Source organism: Cetorhinus maximus, chromosome 10, assembly GCF_964194155.1.
Source record: "Cetorhinus maximus chromosome 10, sCetMax3.hap1.1, whole genome shotgun sequence".
NCBI classification, from domain to species: domain Eukaryota; kingdom Metazoa; phylum Chordata; class Chondrichthyes; order Lamniformes; family Cetorhinidae; genus Cetorhinus; species Cetorhinus maximus.
In genome coordinates, this window is record NC_135888.1 from 3,111,223 (window position 1) to 3,134,898 (window position 23,676).

Here is a 23,676-nt window from a genome sequence, read left to right on the forward strand (position 1 = left end):
GCAAACTAAAAGTTATATTCCTAAAACATATGGGGGTGAATTTTACGGTCCTACCCCCTACCTGCTGGCATGTTTAAAGGATGCGGGGATGTAAAATAAAGCGGGTGGCCAACCCGTCGCCGCCTTGCCCACCCCTGACCTGCCATCCATATCATGGGGACAGGTAAGGTATCAGGCAGTACTCCATCCCCGCGCCCCCCATCCTCCACCCAACTGTCCTTAGGCTTATTGAGGCCCTTAAGTGGACAATTAATTGCCACTTAAGGGGCTTATTCTGCCTCTGCTGCAATTTTTCGGTCTGCAGGGAAAGGAGGAACCATGGCAGGTAACCCAGAAACTTTGACAGTGCAGGTTGTTGGTCAGAAGGAAGGATACCTCCTTTCGGGGAGGAGGTGGGGGGGTGGGGGGGGGGGGGTTCCCCTGTGGCCATCAGAGGTGCCCTCCCTGCCCTTGCACTGGGGTCTCTTAGCCATTCCTGCCCAATATCTCTGGATTTACCTAAAGTCCAGGAGGCAACTTCACTTCTTCATGGGTCTGGTTATAGTCCTAGCAGTGGCTACTACTGTCTTCTGGTGCTGCTGGACTACAGAGCTGCTGGCCAATCATATAACCCAGCAGCTCTCTAGGACAGGACTTCCCGTCCTGAGGGTCGGAAGTTCCACTCTGCACTAATTTGCACTAATTAAGGCGGCCTTCGTGTATTATTGCTGCAGGACAACCAAATTTCACGTCGGCGAGATGCCAACCAACATCCATCCACCTGTAAAATCCACTCCATGAATCCTGAAATTAGACACTTTTGCCACAACTGCCTTTAGTTTTTGAGTTAGTTTTGTACCAATCACAGCAGTACTTAACCATACTGATTTGTTTTTAAAAGGTGAAGTAGCTTTATAGCTTATAAATACATATTTAGTGAGCTTTATCTCCATTAATAGAAAGCTTACTATTTTGCAACTTGTATTGGGCATATCACAACACAATAAAATCATGTTGGGTCATGTATGATGCTAATTATGTCGAGTGTGTCAGACCTGAAATATTTATGAGCCAAGTAACAACTGCGCAGTAAGATAAACTGACAATCTGCATAAGCAAAACATAGTTTTTTTTAAATAGGCATTTATAGTAATTAAAACTATTACTTTTGCAAGGAATCTGGGATTGAACTTGGAACCTTCTCAGTCCCTGTGGCTCAATATGTTGCACTGCATTTGTTTACTCTGGAGAGCGACTAAAATATTTTATACTTTTATTTGGATATGGGTTTAAAAACTGCAACATCTGATCAAAGATCCAAAGTAATCATGAATGTGTAAGTAGCAAGAATTAGCTAATGTTTAGAATTTTGCAGTTAAGAACTTGTTTGTTCAACTGTCATTCATGCCTCCTTCATAGGATGCTTACAGCCGAATACAGCAACCAGGCTTTGACGACCTGTTGAGGCGGAAACCAGACCAATGGACACACTATTCCACTCAGAAGCCACCTATAGTCTCTTCTGCTTTGTCCACAGTCACCCAGCCCTCTGCTCCTCCTTCCCCTTTGTTCAGTGTAGACTTCAGCTCAGAGGTATGCAAATCAAATTGGAGTTTAAGCTTGCAGTATAAAAATACTCAATATAGTGATTATCTTTCTATTTTTAGTATCAATAACATATAGCCTATAAAACCTTTTTGAAAGTAATGAGTTTATAAATCAATACGTTTTTTTCCCTTAGTTTAAGTCTCCTAATGGTTCAGTGCGAAGTTGCATACCTGCATTAGGGGGAATGAAACAAATGATCCAGGGTTCCTGTTCTTTATCCCTATAGCAAATCTTCTGGAAAGTATGCATGTGTGGATGTTTGGTGAGGACATGTTCTGGCTTTGTTGTAATACCCTGTATCTACTAGTTCATTGTAGGAGAAATAGACACATTGCACCATAATATTATCATGGACTCCATGCCTATTGAATACTCAAATATTTATTACTGAAATTATAATGATGATATGCTTTAGTTAACTGCCTCTTTCAGAGTGCAGTATAAATCCTGTTTCATTGGCATTCCACGCACTGATGTGACCTCTTTATATCCTGGGTGTCCTTTAGAAACCAGCTTCTTGTTAAACAGCAAGAAATAGCATTTCATCAGAGATGGGTTTCACCAAGCATTTTACAAGTCTCCGAAAACAAAGCATTGAGTGCATTTTGGTCACCAGAGTTGTGACGTCGTTTAAATTAACAAATTTCCTTTTTTTTTCTGTGATATCTTATTCTGAAACTCTCTTGTTTGCTCAGTTAGCAATTGTTTTAACAAAATTCCAACCTGATTCAATGGGTTTGTTACTTTCTTGAGTGATCTGGGGCCGGGAGCCTTGAAAAATCTGTCATCAAAAAAAAAACTTATTACAAAATATTTCTATTTTCACTTTCCAGAAATGCATCTTTGCGTGTGTTTGTATAGTAGGACTAGCTTTCAACTGTGAACCATATGGAAGTACAAGAAAAAATTATTTTAAAATACTGTACCAGACTTGCCTTTGCTTTCTCTCTTTCTGTATAATATTAGCTTCACCCATTGTGGCCCTATTCAACATTATGGTCTGCTTGCTTCCTATGTGTTTGATGTTATAGTCTAGACATAAATTGCACAACATGTTTCACAGATCAGGTTTCCTTTATTTGTCTTTATCTTGTTTTATTTATTCATTTATGACATGTCAAAATAGGACCACCTGAGATGTATTCTGATTACAGTGGACTTGTGTTTCCCCAATTTTATCTAAGCTGCCACTAATAAGACCATAAGACATAGGAGCAGAAATTAGGTCATTCGACCCATCGAGTCTGCTCCACCATTCAATCATGGCTGATAAGTTTCTCAACCCCATTCTCCCGCCTTCTCCCCATAACCTTTGATCCCCTTACCAATCAAGAACCTATCTATCTCGGTCTTAACTACACTCAATGACCTGGCCTCCACAGCCTTCTGTGGCAATGAATTCCATAGACTCACCACTCTCTGGCTAAAGAAGTTTCTCCTCATCTCTGTTCTAAAAGGTCTTCCCTTTACTCTGAGGCTGTGCCCTCAGGTCCTAGTCTCTCCTACTAATGGAAACATCTTCCCCACGTCCACTCTATCCAGGCCTTTCAGTATTCTGTAAGTTTCAATCAGATCCCCCCTCATCCTTATAAACTCCATCGAGTATAGACCCAGAGTCCTCAAACGTTCCTCATATGTTAAGCCTTTCATTCCTGGGATTGTTCTCATGAACCTCCCCTGGACCCTCTCCAGGGCCAGAACATCCTTCCTGAGATACGGGGCCCAAAATTGCTCACAATATTCTAAATGTGGTCTGACCAGAGCCTTATAAAGCCTCAGCAGCACATCCCTGCTTTTATATTCTAGTCCTCTTGAAATAAATGCCAACATTGCATTTGCCTTCCTAACTATCGACTCAACCTGCAAGTTAACCTTAAGAGAATCCTGGACTAGGACTCCCAAGTCTCTTTGCACTCCATTTTTCTGAATTCTCTCCCCATTTAGAAAATAGTCTATGCCTCTATTCTTCCTACCAAAGAGCATGACCTCACACTTCCCCACGTTGTATTCCATCTGCCACTTCTTTGCCCATTCCCCTAAACTGTCCAGATCCTTCTGCAGCCTCCCCGCCTCCTCAATACTACCTGTCCCTCCACCTATCTTTGTATCATCTGCAGACTTAGCCAGGATGCCCTCAGTTCCTTCATCTAGATCATTAATGTATAAAGTGAAAAGTTGTGGTCCCAACACTGACCCCTGCGGAACTCCACTAGTCACCGGCTGCCATCCTGAGAAGGACCCCCTTATTCCCACTCTCTGCCTCCTGCCAGACAGCCAATCTTCTATCCATGCTAGTACTTTGCCTCTAAAACATGGGCTCTTATCTTACTGAGCAGCCTCCTGTGCGGCACCTTGTCAAAGGCCTTCTGGAAGTCCAAGTAGATAGCATCCATTGGCTCTCCTTTGTCTAACCTACTCATTACCTCCTCAAAGAATTCTAACAGATTTGTCAGGCATGACCTCCCCTTGATGAAACCATGTTGACTTTGCCCGATTTTACCATGCACTTCCAAGTATTCTGAAATCTCATCCTTAATAATGGACTCTAAAATCTTACCATCGACCAAGTTCAGGCTAATCAGCCTGTAATTTCCCGTCTTTTGCCTCACCCCCTTCTTAAACAGGGGGGTTACATTAGCGATGTTCCAGTCCTCTGGAACCCTCCACGAGTCGAGTGATTCCTGAAAGATCACTACTAACGCCTCCACTATCTCTTCAGCTATCTCCTTCAGAACTCTGGGGTGTAATCCATCTGCTCCAGGTGATTTATCCACCTTCAGACCTTTGAATTTTCCTAGCACCTTCTCCTTGGTAATGGCCACCATACTCACCTCTGCCCCCCGAGTCTCTTGAACTTTGGGGATGTTACTCGTGTCTTCCACCGTGAAGACTGACACAAAGTACCTATTTAGTTCCTCCGCCATTTCTTTGTTCCCCACTACTACTTCTCCAGCGTCATTTTCCAGCGGCCCAATGTCCACTTTTGCCTCTCTCTTACCCTTTATATATCTAAAACAACTCTTGCAATCTTCTTTTATATTACTGGCTAGTTTACCCTCATATTTAATCTTCTCCGTCCTTATTTCTTTTTTAGTTGTCCTCTGTTGGTCTTTGTAGGCTTCCCAATCCCCTGGTTTCCCACTGCTCTTCGCCGCATTGTATGCTTTCTCTTTAGCTTTTATGCTGTCCCTGACTTCCCTTGTCAACCATGGTTGCCTCGTCCTCCCTTTAGTATGCATCTTCTTCCTAGGGATGAATTTTTGCTGTGTCTCCCAAATTACTCCCAGAAACTCCTGCCATTGCTGTTCCACTGTCTTTCCTGCTAGGCTCATCTCCCAGTCAATTCTGGCCAGCTCCTCCCTCATGCCTCTGTAGTTGCCTTTATTCAACTGTAATACCGTTACATCTGATTCCAGCTTTTTCCTCTCAAATTGCAGGGTAAATTCTATCATATTATGGTCCCTTCCTCCTAAGGGTTCCTTCACCTTATCAAATCTGCTTCATTACACATCACTAAATCTAGAATTGCCTGTTCCCTAGTGGGCTCCACCACAAGCTGCTCCAAAAAGCCATCTCGTAGACATTCCACAAATTCCTTTTCTTGGGATCCACTACCAACCTGATTTTCCCAATCTACCTGCATGTTGAAATCCCCCATGATCACTGTAACCTTACCTTTCTTACACACCTTTTCTATCTCCTGGTGTATCTTGTGCCCCACATCCTGACTACTGTTCGGAGGCCTGTACATAACTCCCATTATGGTTTTTTTACCTTTGCGGTTCCTCAACTCTACCCACACAGATTCTACATCATCTGACCATACGTCATTTCTTGCTATCGATTTAATTTCATTTCTTACTAACAAAGCAACCCCACCCTCTCTGCCAACCTGCCTATCTTTTCGATAGGATGTATATCCTTGGATATTTAGCTCCCATTCCTGATCCCCTTGCAGCCATGTCTCCGTAATGCCCACCACATCATACCTGCCAATTTCAATCTGCGCCACAAGCTCATTTACCTTATTTCGTATACTGCGTGCATTCAGATACAACACCTGTTTCTGTTTACTTTGTGGCAATCTATTCTTCATAAAAAAGTTTACGATTTCAAAGCACAAAGGAAATCTTTCTCTTATTTCCCCTCTCCCACCAGCACTTGCCAAAGTTTTATCTATTTAGAATGGATGTGGGCCCTTGGAAATAACACTGGAACACATGTGCACTGAATGATTTTCAATGAAGTTACAACTTCTTAAAAAAAATCCAATCAGCTATTTTAGTTGTAATATCTATTTGTTTATCTTTCAGCAGTTCTCTGAGAATACTAGTGATTTGTGTGTAGGCACTAAGTTTGAGGATGACAACATATCCCACTATTCTCCATGGTCCTGTGGGACCATCAGCTCTTGCATTAGTGCAATGGAGTCTGATCCAAAAGACATTATGGCAACCACCAGTGTGGAAATAATGGTAAGTCACACAGAGATCCTTTAAAAGTATTTACTTCTTCTCATAATTGTGCATGGCTTTATATTGTATTGTACATTGTATGACTGCAAATTAAAAGGGCTCAATTAGCAGTGTGAACATGGTTTGCTAAAGCAATAATGTGCTTTTTCTTAATTTCCAACTAACCACTTTACTGCAAAGATTCTGTTGTATGAGAATTAACAAAGATAAATTTTGGAACTATTAAAGAAAACGTTCTTTATTTTCACTCTGAAATTCTATTTTTTTTTCACTTGTGTTTATTTTGAAAATAAACACATCTTTAAGTTGGTATGTTAAGAAGTGTTTTTTTTTTAGTTTTTCACAATGCTTGGTAAAAATGAATAATAACATAGTCTGTACAATTTAAGAATGTTATTTTTTGATATAATTATATTGTAGTTTTAAATCCAATAAAACTAAAATGTGCATAATATGCCTTTTACTGATATATGCCATTGTCCAAATGTGTTTCTTCTCTCCAAATTTTAGTTCAAGTGGAATAGAGTAGGATTTGAAAGTTACACCTGCAGACACTTGCTGTTTAGCAGAATTGTTTGCAAATATACTTTTCATTTTGCTAAAAAAACTCAAATACCCTCTTTAGCTCATTGGTCGGACGCGATTCCCGATAAACCACCACCTGGGGAATGGCCGCACAGGTGCAGCTGGGTTTTCTTTTTTACATTTTTCAGGTTGGGGACCGGCCCTGCGCGCTAGCGCAGGAGAGAAGAAACAACACGGCGTAAAAATGCAGGTCAGATGACCTGAGACGGAGTGCCATCATCTTGTAGGTGTCCCAGGGAGCAGGACATGGGAGGAGAATAGGAAGAATGTTCCAAACTAGGGAGGGGGACCGGGAGAGGTCCCAAAAGGTATTCCCAGGTAAGGGATAAAAGCTAAGGGACAGAAATAGTTCCCTTGCTCCGAATTCAAGTAAGAGCTGCAGGAAGCAGACTTTAAGCGAAGTAGACACGAGAGAAACCCTGAAGCTCTGAGGAGGCAGCCAATGGTTGGTGACTCCGTGTTGCAGGACGTTGGAACAAAGGTACCCATTTGGAGCAGTGGTGTTATGCTTGGCATGGCCGAAGGTCTGAGATTGTATGTGGAAAGTGAAGTTTGAGTGTATTCAGAGATCCAGGGGATAAGAATCTCAGAAGGTGAGATTGAAACCCTACAAGGTGGGCCATTGTTGAAGATGTCCGAGTGGGAATGACTTTTGAAAAGAATTCCTAGGCAAGATCTTCAAATATGGAGATTGGAAACCCTTGTGAGAAAGACGAAGTTTCAGTGCGATTGGTTGACTCACAATGTGGCAAACGTTTGGGTGGGTTGTTGAGAAATCCATGGAATCTGTTTTGGTCATATCTGACATCTGTTGTGCAATGTGGTGTGTCTGACCACAGTTCATCTGTTAATTCACAGGTAGCTCATACTTACACTGAATGTTAGTGTCTAAGATAGATATTGTGAATTGTTTTATCTTTCTCAACTTGTATGGTAAAGTTCAAAACCCATGGAATCTTGTGACCTTAGTAAGTGCCTTGAATCTCAAACGTTATCTGCTTTAAACAAAACACTATTGGTCACTAACCGGATCTTCCCCCACGTCCAGTGGTCTAGCCAAGGATCATAACAATTTGAAATCCATTGTCTTTTAGTCTTATAAGGTATGTTGTGATCTTTGGAAAGAGTTTGTCAATGAAAAGTTTGTGTAACTTGTCTCAATAAAGTTACATGTGACTTTACTGATTATTAATATTTTGTTTGGTGATATTTTAATCTTAAATTAACATTTAAAAGCAAGGAAAATAACTCCATGATGGGCCAGCCGGTAAAAGCATTGCCCATTAGGGCATACAGACACAGACTAGAACATCCTAGTGTCACCAGCTGCCATAACTAGGTACTGGGGTAGTATAGTTTGTTTCTGCACTCATGAGTTGGAGGAGAAAAATCAGCCTCCCAATTATCTAAAAGTGTTATCTCAGTAAAAGGCATGTTATGCACATTTTATTTTTATTGGATTTAAAACGACAGTGTAATTATGTCAAAAAATGTATAATTTAAGAATATGTATAAATATTATCCATTTTCATCAAGCACTCTGGGGAAAACCTTTTAATGAATTAAATAAACATTGCATATGCGCGGGCAAGTGTGTGTGTCTGTTGCATGGGGATGGCCAGGAATGGGGTTTGTGTTGGGTGAAAACATATGGGCTCAACAGTGATGTCTCCTATAGTCAAATAGCCTAACAATCCGTTGGGCTAATAGAGAATACATGTTTAGTTTACCAGCGGTCGTGGGAACCCTACAATAAGTCAAAGTCTGCAACTTCAGGAGAGAGAGTGCAAATATGTCACCTTCATTATAAAAGTGAAAATGATGGTGCTTACTTAAATGGGACAAGATCACTTGTATTAGTGCAGAAATTTAATCTGGATTAGTAACCTGCATGACACAAGTGCTGAATTTTATGGTAGATCCTTCTTGTAAGTCTGTTCAAAATTTGCTTTAAATTTTGGAGTCTAATTTTGTGGGAAGATGTAGTTATTTTCCTGACAATTTCTTCAAATGAAGTGCGATTGTCTTTCTTATGAACAAATAAAAATTCTAATGAATATTACTGAAGAGGGAGGGAGGTCTCATCATCATCTCAAATCCCTTCAGTGCCTCTTCTATCTCTCTAACCTAAGAATCCTCAGAGTTCTCAGCACTCTTACAATTCTTGCCTCTTGCGCATCAGTCTGCTATTGGCAGCCATTCCTTTGGCTACCTAGACCCCAAGCTCTGGAATTCACTCACCTCCTTCAGGATGTTCCTTAAAATCTACCTATTTGAATAAGCTTTTGGTCACCTGTCCTAATAGTTCTTCATGTGACTTGGTGTGAACTATTCTTCAATAGCACTCCTGTGGGAACTACAATGTTGGAGGCATTATATGGATGCAAGTTGTTGTTGAAATGTACCATTTTATTAAAATAATATTTACTTAAATCAAAAATAATCAATACAAATGTTTTTGTACATAACAATTGACCCTGGAAAAAGGGTTGTACTCTAAATTACTTAAAATGGGTAAGGCTTTCATTGTCTATTAAATTATCTTTTAAAAGATTCTTTACACCAGAGGTGAATGCTGAAGTTATTTTAGGAATTGGTGGTGTACATTAGCTCTGGGGCTTGCAGAGAATTTTGTGTGGAAAACGAGATTGGTGAGGAGTGGGATAAACTAAAGCATGTCATCTAGCATCTGTTGGCATTTACACATTTTTAAGATCTGTGAAAATGCTCCTGCTGGTTTTCAGCTGGAGAAGAATTAAGATGTGCTCTGTTTCATGTTGAAAATACTTGAGCCTCCTTTCAATGTGAGTGTGCTTCATCTTTTGTTAATCATGCTTTTTGTAACCTATAAGAAAATGTAATGCCAACATTGGGTGTATTTCAGCATTCACTATTGGAACAGACGATTAGAGTTAAGATTACATTTACATTATGCCAGGTCCTGAAAATAGTTTATGATGCATTCGAAAGCTGAATTTATTTTTTTGTTTGACCTGCCACCACAGAAAAAGTATTTGAATGCTGGTGGATTTATTTTTGGAATCTGTGCAGTTGATGTGTTTTCACGTAGTACAAGACTACCAACGTGAGCATGTATTATGAAGTTGAGAATTTTTATTCATTGTACAATCTGCAGCTGAGACAGCAGGCAAGTTGCCTGGGAACTCATCCATTGTTGCTTTCCTTGTGATTTATCTTCCACTCAGAATGGCCTCCTCATGAAGTGATTTATTAACTCACTTTATGGAACATTGCAGATATAGACAGGCTCATAAAACCATAGAAATTAGCAGGTAAAAAGCCCTTCAAAGTTATTAGCACGGGACTATACAAAGAGTTTTGGGAAGAGTGGCTGACTTTCTTCTCTCTTTCCCTTAATCAATCAAGGAACATTAAGCTAAATACATTATCTTCATAACCACCCTGGCTGAAATCACATAACTGGGATCATGCTGAACATACTCTGCAGTATCACATCAAATGGTACATATACCCACTACATTACAGCAATCTTAAAATTTACAAGAAGGAAAGACTTGCATTTCTATGGCACCCTTCAGACCCTTGGGATATCCCAAAGTACTTTTGAAGTGGAGTCACTGGGGGAGCTTGCTGTGCACAGACTGACGTCACTTCCAGATTACAGCAAAATGGTAGTGACTACATGATTTTTTGTGGTCTTGCTTGAGGGATAAATATTGGCCAACATTCTGGGAATAACTCCCCTGCTCCTCTTCAGATAGTTCCATGGGATCTTTTACATCCACTTGACAGGGCAGATATGCCCATGGTTTAATGTCTCAAGTGAAAAATGGCACCTCTGACAGTGCAGTACTTCCTCAGTACTGCACTGGAGTGTCAATCTAGATTTCTGTGCCCAACTCTCTGGAGTGAGACTTGAACCCACAACCTTCTGACTCAGGTGAAAGTGCTACCTACCCATTTTCACAGCTGACATTTATGTAGATATTATGCTTTCTAAATGTATGCGTTTTGTATCTTGGCCTGAGAGGATGGGAAACTGAACAAAACATATACGAACATATGAAATAGGAGCAGAAGCAGGCCATGCAGCCACTCAAGCCTGCCTCGCCATTCAATAAGATCCTTGCTGATCTGTTTGTGTTTCGAGTTCTACATTCTTATCTACCTCCGACAACCTTAGATTCTTGTTAGACAAGGGAACCAATCTGCCTCAGCCTTAATAATATTCAGTGACCCCACTTCCACTGCTTTCTGAGGCAGAGAGTTCCAAATTCACACAGCCCTCAGAGAAAAGAATTTCTCGTCATCTCTCTCCTATAAGGACAACATCTAATTTTAAAACATTGAACCTCCCCTCCCAAAGTTCTGGACTCACCCACAAGAGGAAACATCCTTTCCATGCCCACCTTATCAAGACCACTCAGGATCCTTGTATACTTCAATCAAGTCACCCCTCACTCTTCTAAACACCAGTGGAAACAAGCCCAACCCGTTAAACCTATCCTCATAAGCCAATCCGCTCATTCCAGGTATCAATCTAATAAACGTCGTCAGAACTGCTTCTAATGCATTTACATTCTTCCTTAAATAAGGAGACCAAAACTGCACAGAATATCCAAGATGCGATCTCACCAATGCCCTTTATAACTGAAGAATAACATCCTTACTTTTATGTTCAATTCCTCTCATAATAAAGGATAGCACTCCATTAGCCTTCTTAACTTTTTGTGACTCGTGTGAGAACACCTAGGTCCCTCTGCACCTCTGAATTCTGCAGTCGTTCTCCATGTAAGTAATACTTTGCTTTTTTATTCTTCCTGCCAAAGTGAACAACTTCACATTATCCCATATTATATTCCATTTACCGGATTTTTGGCCACTCACTCAACTTATCTATATCTGTCTGCAAACTCCTTATGCTTTCTTCACAACAAACTTTCCTATCTATCTTTGTGTCGTCTGCAAATTTAGGTACCTAGCCTTTGTTTCCCTCAAATAAGTCATTGATGAAATTTAAACCAGGCAGCTTGACCCTGATTGGTCAAGGCATTGCCCTGAGGAATGAGTCTGCGAATGGCTGTCACTTATTTTGTTTAGTTGAAACAGCCACAATGTGTGTACATGTTTTCTGTCTGCAAAAACAGGGCCTTGTGTATTAATATTGTAGCCTCTAGTACACGTAAATGCGCCACGTTGCAAGCCTGACTGACGAGCTTAAATTGGTTGTCAGCGTAATTCCTAGCACATTGAGGATTATTTAGCAAATGTTTTCCAATCGCAGAATCACATTGATGTTGAACACTCTGTTTTGAGTTTTGCATGCATGGGCTGGTTGGGTACAGTCTGTATCCTGTCCATTGTGAACAGGGTACAAACTGTACCCAACCAGCCCATGCTTGCAGTTCGCGCACGCGCAAGAAAGAACGCTTCAATCTCCCTGAAGCACGGAGCTGCCTCAGAGATTGAGGCGCTGTGTAAACAAAAAATAATGAAGCAAATAAAAAATTTAATAAAACATGTCCTCTCGTGACTCTGTCACATGAGCTGGCACATGTTTTTAATTCAAAAATAAAGTTTTTATTTAATGTTTATTTGCTTTAGGAAACCTCATCCTGCTCGTGGATGAGGTTTCCTAAAAAATTGTAAAGGCCGCTTGGCCTTTTTGCCTGCCCGTCAAATGTTAGGTTGGACAGGCAGCGTAAATTTCAATTTAATTAGATTGTTAATGGCCTTAATAGGCCCTTTAATTATTGGCGGGTGCGCAGCCAACACCGGCGCGCGCCTGCCGAACAAAATATCATGAGACTGCGCAATGATGTCATGACGTATGCCCGACATCATCGCGTGTCATTTTGCGCTCGGGTGTGTCAGGCGCGCACCTGCACGCCGAGTGTAATATTCTGCACTAGGTGTCCAGTCAATGTACATACACAATTTATTTATAGCATTTATTTTGTCTTGGTACCCAAATTCTATGTGTATTGTGGTTAATTACTTGCACAGGAATCTTTGCTGTAAACCTTGGTGAAGAAAGGGGATAAAAATCTAGGATTCCCCACCCCATAGCAAAATGTTACCAGGTTTTATCCACAATCAAATTATTTAAATATTGATTATAGATCAAAAGTTAAAATTGGAAAAAGATTTTTTCAAAAGCTTGTGTGTTTGAAACTTTTAAGTTGGATATTTCAAATGTTTAATTTTTCACAATATTCTTGGCTGTTTTCAGGACCTTAATGTGAAACGAAGGTTAAATCTTTTTGACTCTCAGAGAAGGGGAAAAGATGAAGATCCTATAATTCCATTTGGTGACGGACCGATCATCTCTAAGTGGGGTGCAATTTCTAGGTCTGCCCGCACAGGTTATCACAACACAGACCCAGTCCAGGCTACAGCTTCCCAAGGAAGTGCTACAAAGCCAATTAGTGTAACAGGTTGGTCCAATCCCTGTGTTCCCTAATAATAGGGGCTGTCATTGTTTAATACAAATAAGTATATTCATAAGGTTTTCAAATATAAATATTATTGAAAACTTCTAATTATTTTTTTCATAGGATGTGGGTGTCGCTGGCAAGGCTGGCATTTTTTGCCCATCCCTAATTGCCCTTGAACTGAATGGCTTGCTTGGCCATTGCAGAGGGTAGTTGAGCATCAACCATATTACAGTGGGTCTGGAGTCACATGTAGGCCAGACCAAGTAAGGATGGCAGATTTCCTTCACTAAAGGACATTAGTGAACCAGATGGGTTTTTAACAACAATTGGTGATAGTTGTCAAAGTAACCATTACTGAGACTAGCTTTAGTAATTGAAGCTAAATTCCACCAGCATTAGCCTGGTTCCCTGGATTACTAGTCCAGTGATGTTACCACGATACCATTGTCTGCCCAAAGAGATAAAGAGAAGGGAAATGTGCCACTAAAAATGGTAACATTCTTTGTATTGCTCATTCTTGTCTCTGAACAGTTGCATAAGTCTCCATTGTACCTTTATCAGTTGTTTGAGAACAACTGTATTTTTATAAGCATAACATTTAACTTAGACTGCAAGCACATCCAGAGATTCCTATTGTCCCTGTGTTGCTGGTTTCTTAAATTATCAACTCCTGTACTGTGCTAAAGTATTAATATTGTGATTAAAAGCTACTCAAATGTCAGGAGTTCATTTTGTTACTGAAATATTAACCCCGTGCAGCACCAATAATTACTAAACCTTAAATATTTTTTCCTATTATCCCTTTGAGTTTTACTTAACCTACTTTAAAAATGCTTGGTTCTTTTAAATGCCTTCATAGCTTTTTTATTGCTTTTTGGAGGCGGTAGTGTGTATATTATATAATATATATGAAAAACAGATTAACTGATGATCTTTCAAATGGATGAATAAACTCATCTGCCACGCACAAATGATTATTGGATGCCAAACCATATAATGTAAGATTTAAATTCAAATTATGCACATGTGATGTGTATATACATTTTTGGGAAACTTCCTTCCAAGATGGGGTGAGATTAAATGAGAAAAATGTGTTTTGGAAATTCAGCCTCTGATATGAATGCACAAAATCTGGTGACAGCATAGTAGTTTGTTCAAATTTTTTGCTCTCAAAGTTATTTCTGGTGAAGCATTGTGTAACGGATCATGTTCATGAAATATGAATGTTTTTCCACAGACTATAGTCCACATGTGAGCCACGCGGATTCTAGTAGTTGGAGTTCCCATGCCCTTTCGTATGGATCAAATTCTACCACTGGCCAGTACCTAAACAGGTAATAACAAAATGCTATTAGTATTAACACTCTCTAATTGTATTGTGTTTTCTTGACCTATGTCTCAATCTCTGTCTCTGTTGAACCTTGATCTATGAACAAATCAAGCTATTTTAGATGTAATGGCCTCAATGGAAAAATATAAACCTTTCTGAAGAGCAAAATAAAACATTCAGTAGCTACTTATTATAAAATATTACTGTTTTATTCTTTAAAAAATGAAAGGTGGAACCGAGAGCTTTGTAATGAATAATGAATTCCAGATGCCTGGTTTCAAAACTGTTTTACTGTACAAAACTTCTCCAGCATAAGCCACAAATTCCCATTTGTTCCTATTGAAGTTTTTTTTTCTATATTGTGCAGTCGATCCTCTTTTTGCATTTGGATCTGTAATAGATAAACTATTATAATGCCAAGTGTCCACCTGAATGCAAAAGGGTCCAACATAAATGGATGCATAAAAAAGCATCTTTGTTTAGAAGATCTATTAAGCTCTTTCCCGTTTAGCCGAAAATACCTATATGTAAATCTCATGCAGTTTTGCAAAACTACAACAGCATAAATTCATTTTTAAAAATTAAACTACATCTTAATTTAAAAATTAAGCATCCCTGGCCCTTTGATACAGTTTCAGTAGAATGTGTAGTGAATAATATACAGCGAGCCGAAATTGGGCACACCAAAGCTATCCTACAGGACAATGGCTACCCCGATCAGATCATTGCTTGCTGTATATCATGCAAACTCATGAATGGACCTAAGGCTGCCAATTTCGATCCTGAAAAGTGCCCCGACTACCTCAAATTACCCTTGAAAAGTAAGGTGTCTCAAAAATTTGACCAACCAGGTGAAGCTAGCCATTTCACGCCGCTACTGTGTAGTAGCAACATGAGTGATAGTCTCCATTAACAGGATGCTGCCATCAAGCCACAAAGACATTTTGCCTACCACACAAACGAGTAATTTGGTATGTGAATTACCGGGCCAGTGTAATGCTAGGTATGTAGGTCATACATCCCAACAACTGGTGAATTGTATCAACAGCAAGTCCCTCAGGCTGTTCACAATAGGCAAAGTACTGACTACTCAACCAGCCTGTGCTTGCAAAACTCAGAACATGGAATGGATTCCACAATTGGACAGCACTTACTGAACACGAGTGTGCTAAGTATTACACTAACAATTAATCAGTCAAGCTCGTAATGTGGCTCACTTACACTTGCTAGAAACTACGTATATTCATATCCAGGGTCCTGACCTCTGCAAACAGAATATGTCCAAGCATTGTGCCTTTTCCAATTAAACAAAAGCATGGGGGGCAACTGTTCTCTCATGCATTTCTCATGACAACACCTCAACCAATTAGAGTCCACTTACCAACCAATCAGCACCCTCTTCTCATGCAGTACAAATTGTTGCTCCCTTAGAAATTTGGTGTTTTTTATCTGTCCTGATGAGTGCAAGACAAAAAGCATTGACAGCACTTTTATTTTCAGCAATACTCAAGATTTGTACCACCAAGCGACGATTTAACTTACTTTAACTCTTTTTTAAAAAATAAGCATGTTGATCCCTCTGCAATGTTGTCTTCTGTCACAAATGGGCATGAGTAATCTATAAATGTACATTGAGCATGTGAATTTACCCACCTCAATAACTATAATGCTACAAAAAAGTAATTGAAGAATCAAGAAACTTTTAAATAGGTGACTTTCTTAAGCTTGTGTTTCAAATATTCAGCACAATTTATTGAAAAAGTTCATTGATACACTCAGGACATGACACTGGCTATCCATTCTAGTCTACAATGAAGACTTACCTTTGAATATTGAATTTATGCCTTAAAGATTTTTTATTTATAGTTTCAGTTTCCTTGCAGCTGTCCTATCTGGGCAGGCCACTTATTACCAGACCTCGATTACACTTTAGTCAGCAGGAATTGTGAGAGCCCTATAGTAATTCCCCACATGAAAATTCACTTTTTTAAATTCAGTGTTGGCCCAGAAAATCATGCTTGAGTTTGACGTTTTATGTTCTTGAACCCATTGCCTCCCCAATATGCAGTGCATTGAGCAGCTAATCGGTATTATCAATAATTATGTTAACAATTGCTAATTTGTCCTTGCAGGGACAGATTGCGAGTGATTGATCTGTCTGGTCATACGAAACATTCTAATGGTGGCGATCAATTGCATATTGAACTGCAGCAGGTAAGGACATGATGATTGAGATCTTGAAATTCACAGAAACTGAACTGGACCAGCCATATAAATACTGTGGCTACAAGAGCAGGTCAGAGGCTGGGAATTCTGTGGAGAGTAACTGACTACCTGACTCCCCAAAGCCTGTCCACCATCTACAAGGAGTGTGATGGAATATTCTCCACTTGCCTGGATGAGTGCAGCTCTAGCAACACTCAAGAAGCTCAAAATCGTCTAGGATAAAACAGACCATTTGATTGGCACCCCATCTACCATTTTCAACATTCACTCCCTCCACCACCAACACAGTGGCAGCAGTGTGCATTATCTACAAGATGGACTGCAGCAACTCTCTAAAGTTCCTTCAACAGCACCTTCCAAACTACGAACTCTACCAATCCATATCAATCATTTGGATGAAGAGACTGAATGTATAGTTGCTAAATTTGCTGATGACACAAAGTTATGTAGAAAAGGAAGTTGTGAAGAGGACATAAAGGGTTTGCAAAGGGATTTGCAGATAGGTTAAGTCAGTGGGGAAAAATTTTTATTTCAAGGATGCTGGAATACAAAGGGGAGGAAATTACACTATAGTGCCATGATCCGATCCCATCTGAGGTACTGCATTCAGTTCTAGATACCACACTTAAGAAGAATATAGTGGTCTTGGAAGAGGTACAGTGCAGACTCAGTATGGAACTGGGTCCAAAAGATGAAATTATGAGGATGAGTTCTATTAACCTGACTTGCATTCCCTTGTGTATAGAAGAATGAGGGGTGAACTAATCGAGCCTCTTAAAATGATAAGAGGATTTGAGAGAGAGTAGGTATAGAGATTCTATTCCGTCAAGTGGTGGAAATACAAACACACGAATTAGAAGCCAGAGTAGGGCACTCAGCCTTATAGAGCATGCTCCGCCATTCAGTAAGATCATGGATGATCTGATTGTGGTCTCAATGCCTCTATCCTGCCTATCCCCAATACTCTTTGATTCCCTTGTTAGTCAAGAATCTATCTACCTCTGCCTTAAAAATATTCAATGATCCAGCCTCTACCACTCTCTGGGGAAGAGAGTTCCATAAACCTTCAATCCTCAGAAAAAATTCTCTTCATCCCTGCCTTAAATGGGAGACCCCCTATGTTTAACCCGTCCCCTAGTTCTGTACTCTCCCACAAGGGGAAACATCCTTGCAACATCCACTCTTTGAAGCCCTCTCAGGATCTTATATATTTCTGTAAGATCACCTCTCATTCTTCTAAACTCCAATGGATATAGGACCAACCTGTCCAACCTTTCCTCATCCCAGGAATCTGTCAAGTGAACCTCTGAACTGCTTCTACTGCAATTATATCCTTTCTTAAATGAGGCCAAAACTATACACAGTACTCCAGATATGGTCTCACCAAGGTCCTGTACAACTGTAGTAAAACATCCCTACTTTTATATTCCATTTTCCTTGCAATAAACGACAACATTTAATTTGTCTTCCTAATCACTTGCTGTACCTGCATACAAACTTTTCGTAATTCATGTACCAGGACACCCAGATCTGTCTCTACCTCAAGAGTTCTGCAATCTTGCTCCATTTAAATAACATGTTGCTTTTCTATTCCTGCCAAAGTACACAAGTTCACATTTTCCCATATTTGAGCTAATTGAGCTTAAAATGATAAAAGGATTTGAGAGAGAGTAGGTATAGAGATCTATTCCATCAAGTGGGGGGAAATACAAACGTGAAATAAAGGCCAATTTCGCTAACCTTTTTGGTTTGCTTTTGGTATATTTTGGTGATTTTTATACATGAACCCACAGTTCCTATTTTCTCACCATTTAGAAAATGCTCTGATCATCTTTATTGGATTCAAAGTGCATGACCTCATAGTTCTCTGCATTGAACTCCACTTGCCACAGTTTTTTTTTATGCTCATGTGATCTTTCTATGTTCCTTCATAACTTCATACTCCCATCTGCACTAATTATTGTGTCTTCCAGCTTTAGTCTCATTTACAGGCTCGGATGTAAAACTATTCTTCCAAATCATTAATAGGCCGTGTGAAAAGCTGAGACTACATATAGCCACACTTTTGTCTTTATATATTTTATAGATACCCCTTACAAGTTTTTCTTCCTTATTCCTTTTACAGATCTTCATATTTCCGTTGTGTAACCCATTGCTTTTTACTGCTCTCCTAGTCTCCTTTTGCATTGTGTAAGCTTCTTTCAGTTTTGCACTGTAGCTTATCTCATTTGTTGAATGAACTCCCTGTGACTAATCACTAACATAGTGAGTGACAGTGTTATACAAGATACCTCAGAATTCCACAATATAATGGCATGTTTCATTGTGCTGATAGTCCAACTGCATGCCAGTACACAATGATGTTTTATTTTTTAAGTACAGAGTATGTTTTGTGAATGAATATATTTTAACACTTTTTTTTCCTTAGTTAATTTGTTGCTTCCACGCAGGCATTTTAATTTATTCACAATCATAAACTTGATTGTTTGTCCACCAATAGAGAGAATTTTCAGAAGTTTCTGCAGATGCCAGGCCTGATCGGGATATAGAACTGGAGCTTTCTGCTTTGGATACTGATGCTGATCAAGATGAGGGATTAGAGGTATGGAAATGTACATTCTATATTTTTAAAAATGATCGTCACTTTGAGCTTTTTATGGGGATGTTTTGACTTTCGCAGTTGGCAGGAGGAAAGCACCAGCTGGGATTTAAAGGATATTCTACAAAAGCCCTGGCCATGTGCTCTATTCTTTTTGAGAGTTACCTCCTCTTGTGAAACAGCCATATTGGGCAATCCTGATCCTTTTACTAAATGTTATTTTGATTGCCTTGGAAAGGTTGGTATGCTGTTTACTGCATCTGTCCTTAATTCAAGTATTAAAAGTAATTTTGCCTTGTTCCACAAGTTTGAAATACTGTACCTCTGCAACTAAATATTTTTTATCTTGACCAAATTTGATGGTTGTGACAATTGGAGGAGCACTTCATAAGAAAGTAATTTCCATGCATATATATCATTATGTTAGGAAACCCGGGAACTTAACCTTAATTTTAAGTTGGAGATTGGGAGTTCGGAGGCCAGGAACTCCAGGTCCCATTGGGCCTCGGGCCTTTCACACATGTGCTGGCCGGAAAAGGGCTGCACATGCGCAGTTGGAGTTTTTTTTAACGTTCTTCAGCTGGGAACCGGCCTGCACGCCTGTGCTGAAGAAAAGAAGTGAAATGGCGTGAAAAGCAGGTCGGGTGACCTGGAATCTGACTGCCTTTACCAAGGAAGATGTCCCAAGGAGCAGGACACTGGGAGGGGGACGGGGTGAGGTCCCAGAAAAAAGTCCCCAGCAGGGACAAAGACAGGGATCAAAGATGGACTCCACTGAGTCAAGATAAACGACAAGGACAGAGAAAAAGACTCCAAGTTAAAGGAAGAGCTGCGGCGCGCAGACTTGAAGCGAAGCGGGCTTGAGAGAAGCCCTGAAGATCCGAGGAGGCAGCCGAAGATGGGTGACTCCTTTCTGCGGGCCCTTTGGAGCAGTGATGTTCTGCTTGGCACAGCCAAAGATCTGAAAGTGTGCTTGGAAGTTGAAGCTCAAGTGTACTTGGAGATCCAGGGAAAAGGAATCGCAGAAGGGGAGATTGAAACCCTGGAGGTGGATTCTTGTTAAAGCTGTCCAAGTGGAAGCACTTTTGGAGAGAATTCCAAGGAGAGTTCTTCAAGTGTGGAGATTGGAAACACTTGTGAGAAAGACAATGTTTTAGTGAGACCAGTTGGCTCACAGTGTGATGAGCATGGGTGGGTTGTTGAGGAATTCACAAAATCTGCTTTGGTCGCATCTGCTATTTACTTTGGAGTGTGGTGTGTCTAACCATAGTTGGCCAGTTGGTTCACATATACTGCATACTTACCCTGAATATTAGAGCATAAGATATCTACAGTAAATTGTTTTATCTTTCTGAATTTGTATGTCTATAAAGATATAGCTGGAGTGAAGGGATAGTGAATATTTGAATCATTTTCTTGTGTTTGTATTGAGATCTTTCCAATCTTTTTTGTCTGGTGTAATGTAGTTAACTTCTCTTGTTTAATAAATGAATTATTCTTTGTGTTAAAAGTTCATTAGCAGAATCCTGTGAATTTGTTCAGTAACTATCCTTCACGGTTTCTTAAAAAAATAAAAAGTTAGGACCTATCAAGCCAGGTTTCACTCTGAAATCTCGCTTGTCCAGTAGTAACATCAGCTTGGATACTAACAATTAATTATGTGGATATATGTTATAATGCACATGTATCTAAAGTTTGCAACTGTTCCAAAGTACAAAAAATGAAGGGCAGATGAACTATGTTGAATAGAATTCAGTGTTGTCCAAAACATGAGCCATTATGTGGCTAATTGAGAATCAAAATGTGGTTAATTGCGTTTTGTATTTGTCAATTGAAAGTGAATAATCAGTTGGGCAGATGATCTCAATACTAATGCATTCACTTTGTGAATATGTGTGCTTTAGCCATTTTTTTGTGCATTTGTTGGTAAAATGGTAATCAACAAAGCAGAATTTGCCACCATCTTTGATTGTTGTGTGTACTGTACACCACGGATTTTACTCTTTCCCCTGCCAGCAAGTTTGAAGGTGGGTTGGGGGGTTGTAAAATTCAGCAGGTAGCCTTCCCACCACCTACCCTTGCAACACCACCCTCACCTGTCTGATATTTTACAGGGGCAGAGGATTTGTCAGACAGCCTGTCTGCCATTGGGCCGATTGAGGCCCTTAACTGGCCAATTAATGGCCACCTAGTGGCCTCATTCCACCCCCCGCCCATATCTTGCCCACGGCAGGGGGAGGCCCACGCTATGCGGGGTAGCCCAGCAGTTTTAGCTGTGCGGGCTGGTGTCAGGCAAGTGGGGAGGGGATCCCTCTTTGCAGGGTCGCACGGGCCAACGGAGGCAACCCCTCAGGTCATTTTTACCTGCCCCCTCCCCCTCTCCCTCCCCTTCCCTCTCTCCCTCCCTTCCCTCCCCCCTCTCCCTCCCTTCCCTCCCCCTAATCCCAATTGCTGGGATCTGCTCACAAGTTCTGGACAAAAAGCTAGAAGCTACATTAAGATATGCTGAAAGGGAAAGATTACAATGTTTTGCACCGAATGGTGCTGGATATTTGTTAAGTAAATATACATGTGATGTACCTTTACCAGTATGTGTGTAAGGAGTTTTGACTAAAATTATGCATGTGCTAAAAGTATTGCATAGACATGCCATACCTGTGGCTAGTCAACAATATCTATTGGGACAACATGGATTATAGCTATTGTAACTTGTTATGGCTCAATTATTATTAAATGTCTTGCACAGGAATACAGGCATAAAACCTAATCAGCTTCAAATACTATCTGAGAAACAATTATAATTTTTGTTTCAAAAAAGTTAACCTAGGAATCTAATACTGTATATGTTGTGCATATCTCCCATGGTGTGTGATACCAAATGCTATGCTGTGCATGTGAAATGGGATTCTGAAATCTTGAATAGCCTTAATTCAAAGACTGGAAGAAGACCACCTCTGTAAGGTACAGTCTTCTCAAAAACAAAACTCCTCCTGATCTACTGAGTTTTTCCAGCATTTTCTGTTTTTGTTTCAGATTTTCAGCATCCGCAGTATTTTGCTTTTAATCTTAATTCTCTCTTTGCATATATCTTCCATATGTTAAACCATGAAATTTAATGTTTTGAATAGGATCATCCATTATCCTTGGTATTTCAATTCTGGTTGTATCAATCTATTATTAACCAGCTCCTCCTTTTGAGAGAACAAGGAAATCATGTAGCCTTGAACCTTGCACAAGCTTCACCAGTGATTTTAATTTACATTCGAAGCACTTGATTTACTTATTCCTCCTATGTGTCGCATCACATGATGAAACAGCAGCTCTTGAAATCTTTCGACAAACAAAGAATTCATGAACTGTTACAGGTTAACAGACCCAGTTTTGGAGAATGAGCGAGGAATTGAGGGTATAGAAATAAAGTGCTCAGCTGCATCACTGAGTTGATCTGAATCCAGTAGTGCCTGATGCATGACTTTATAGGAGTCATCCACTTTAGCTCATATATGACCAATGGAAGTTGTTTGGGACTTTTTATTTATCTTACTTCTATTCACCTTGTGTCAGGCGAGAGAAGAACCCTCCATATAAGTGAGATAAGCTTGATGCAGTAGTTCATGATGACTCATGAGAGGAGCTAATTGGTAGAAACTATCAAGACCTCCAGCTTTCAGAGTTTGCAGGAAGTCCTGCAACATGTTCTGTAAGATTGCAAGGCTAAGTGAAGGAGATTGGAGCAAAATATTCATCTTTTGCGCAGCAGAATTATCTGGAATATTTTCTAATATCTGTATATTAGATCATTTTATATATACAATATATTAAATTATATTGGATAGAAGATAGTACCAAGTTTAAAACAACATTTTTTTGTTCACACAGGATGTCCTGGATCGGCATTTGGGTATTAGCTCCCAAGGTGATCTGCCCAATGACATAATGTCTGAAAATGGACATCATCATAAGCACCAAGGTCAAGAGCAGGAAGAGCAGGGTCGCAGGATTGCTGAACAAATTGCTATCACGTAAGAATCATAAAGCTGTATGGCTAAAGAAATCATGATTTTGATTGTCCTTAAATGTATTTTGACATTTGAATTTGTAAATCTTGTTATGGAAATGAAATTGAAGGGAAAATCTGCAGACAGTTTAGCAAGAGCAATGGGGTTGCACAGTTTGATTATTATGGGGAAAATGGTGGTGTAGTGGTAATGTCACTGGATGAGTAATCCAGAGACCCAGGCTAATGATCTGGGGACGTGGTTCAAATCCCACCTCGGTGGCTGGTAGAATTTAAATTCAATCACTAAATCTGGAACATAAAGCTAGTCTCAATAATAGTAACCATGAAACTATCATTGATTGTTGTAAAAACCCATCTGGTTCACTAATATCCTTTAGGGAAGGAAAACTGCCATCTTTTACCAGGTTTGCCTGACTTGTGACTTCAGATCCACA

At 39.9% G+C, this 23,676-nt stretch overlaps 1 protein-coding gene and 1 long non-coding RNA gene across 7 annotated transcripts in view; one reads left to right on the forward strand and one right to left on the reverse strand.

Annotated features, from left to right (window-relative positions):
* The window catches only part of LOC144685408 (uncharacterized), a 1,061,419-nt gene that overhangs the window by 800,954 nt on the left and 236,789 nt on the right, over window positions 1-23,676 (reverse strand). The window lies entirely within an intron of this gene.
* The window catches only part of rc3h2 (ring finger and CCCH-type domains 2), a 116,159-nt gene that overhangs the window by 85,055 nt on the left and 7,428 nt on the right, over window positions 1-23,676 (forward strand). For 5 of the 6 annotated variants that reach the window (XM_078549822.1, XM_078549821.1, XM_078549823.1 and 2 more), the window contains 7 exons: window positions 1,399-1,572; window positions 5,901-6,062; window positions 12,862-13,066; window positions 14,304-14,400; window positions 16,529-16,610; window positions 19,123-19,224; window positions 23,101-23,243. In XM_078549822.1, the coding sequence (XP_078405948.1) occupies window positions 1,399-1,572; window positions 5,901-6,062; window positions 12,862-13,066; window positions 14,304-14,400; window positions 16,529-16,610; window positions 19,123-19,224; window positions 23,101-23,243 (965 nt within the window). The remainder of the gene's footprint in view (window positions 1-1,398; window positions 1,573-5,900; window positions 6,063-12,861; window positions 13,067-14,303; window positions 14,401-16,528; window positions 16,611-19,122; window positions 19,225-23,100; window positions 23,244-23,676) is intronic. The other variant, XM_078549827.1, reaches the window with a different exon arrangement.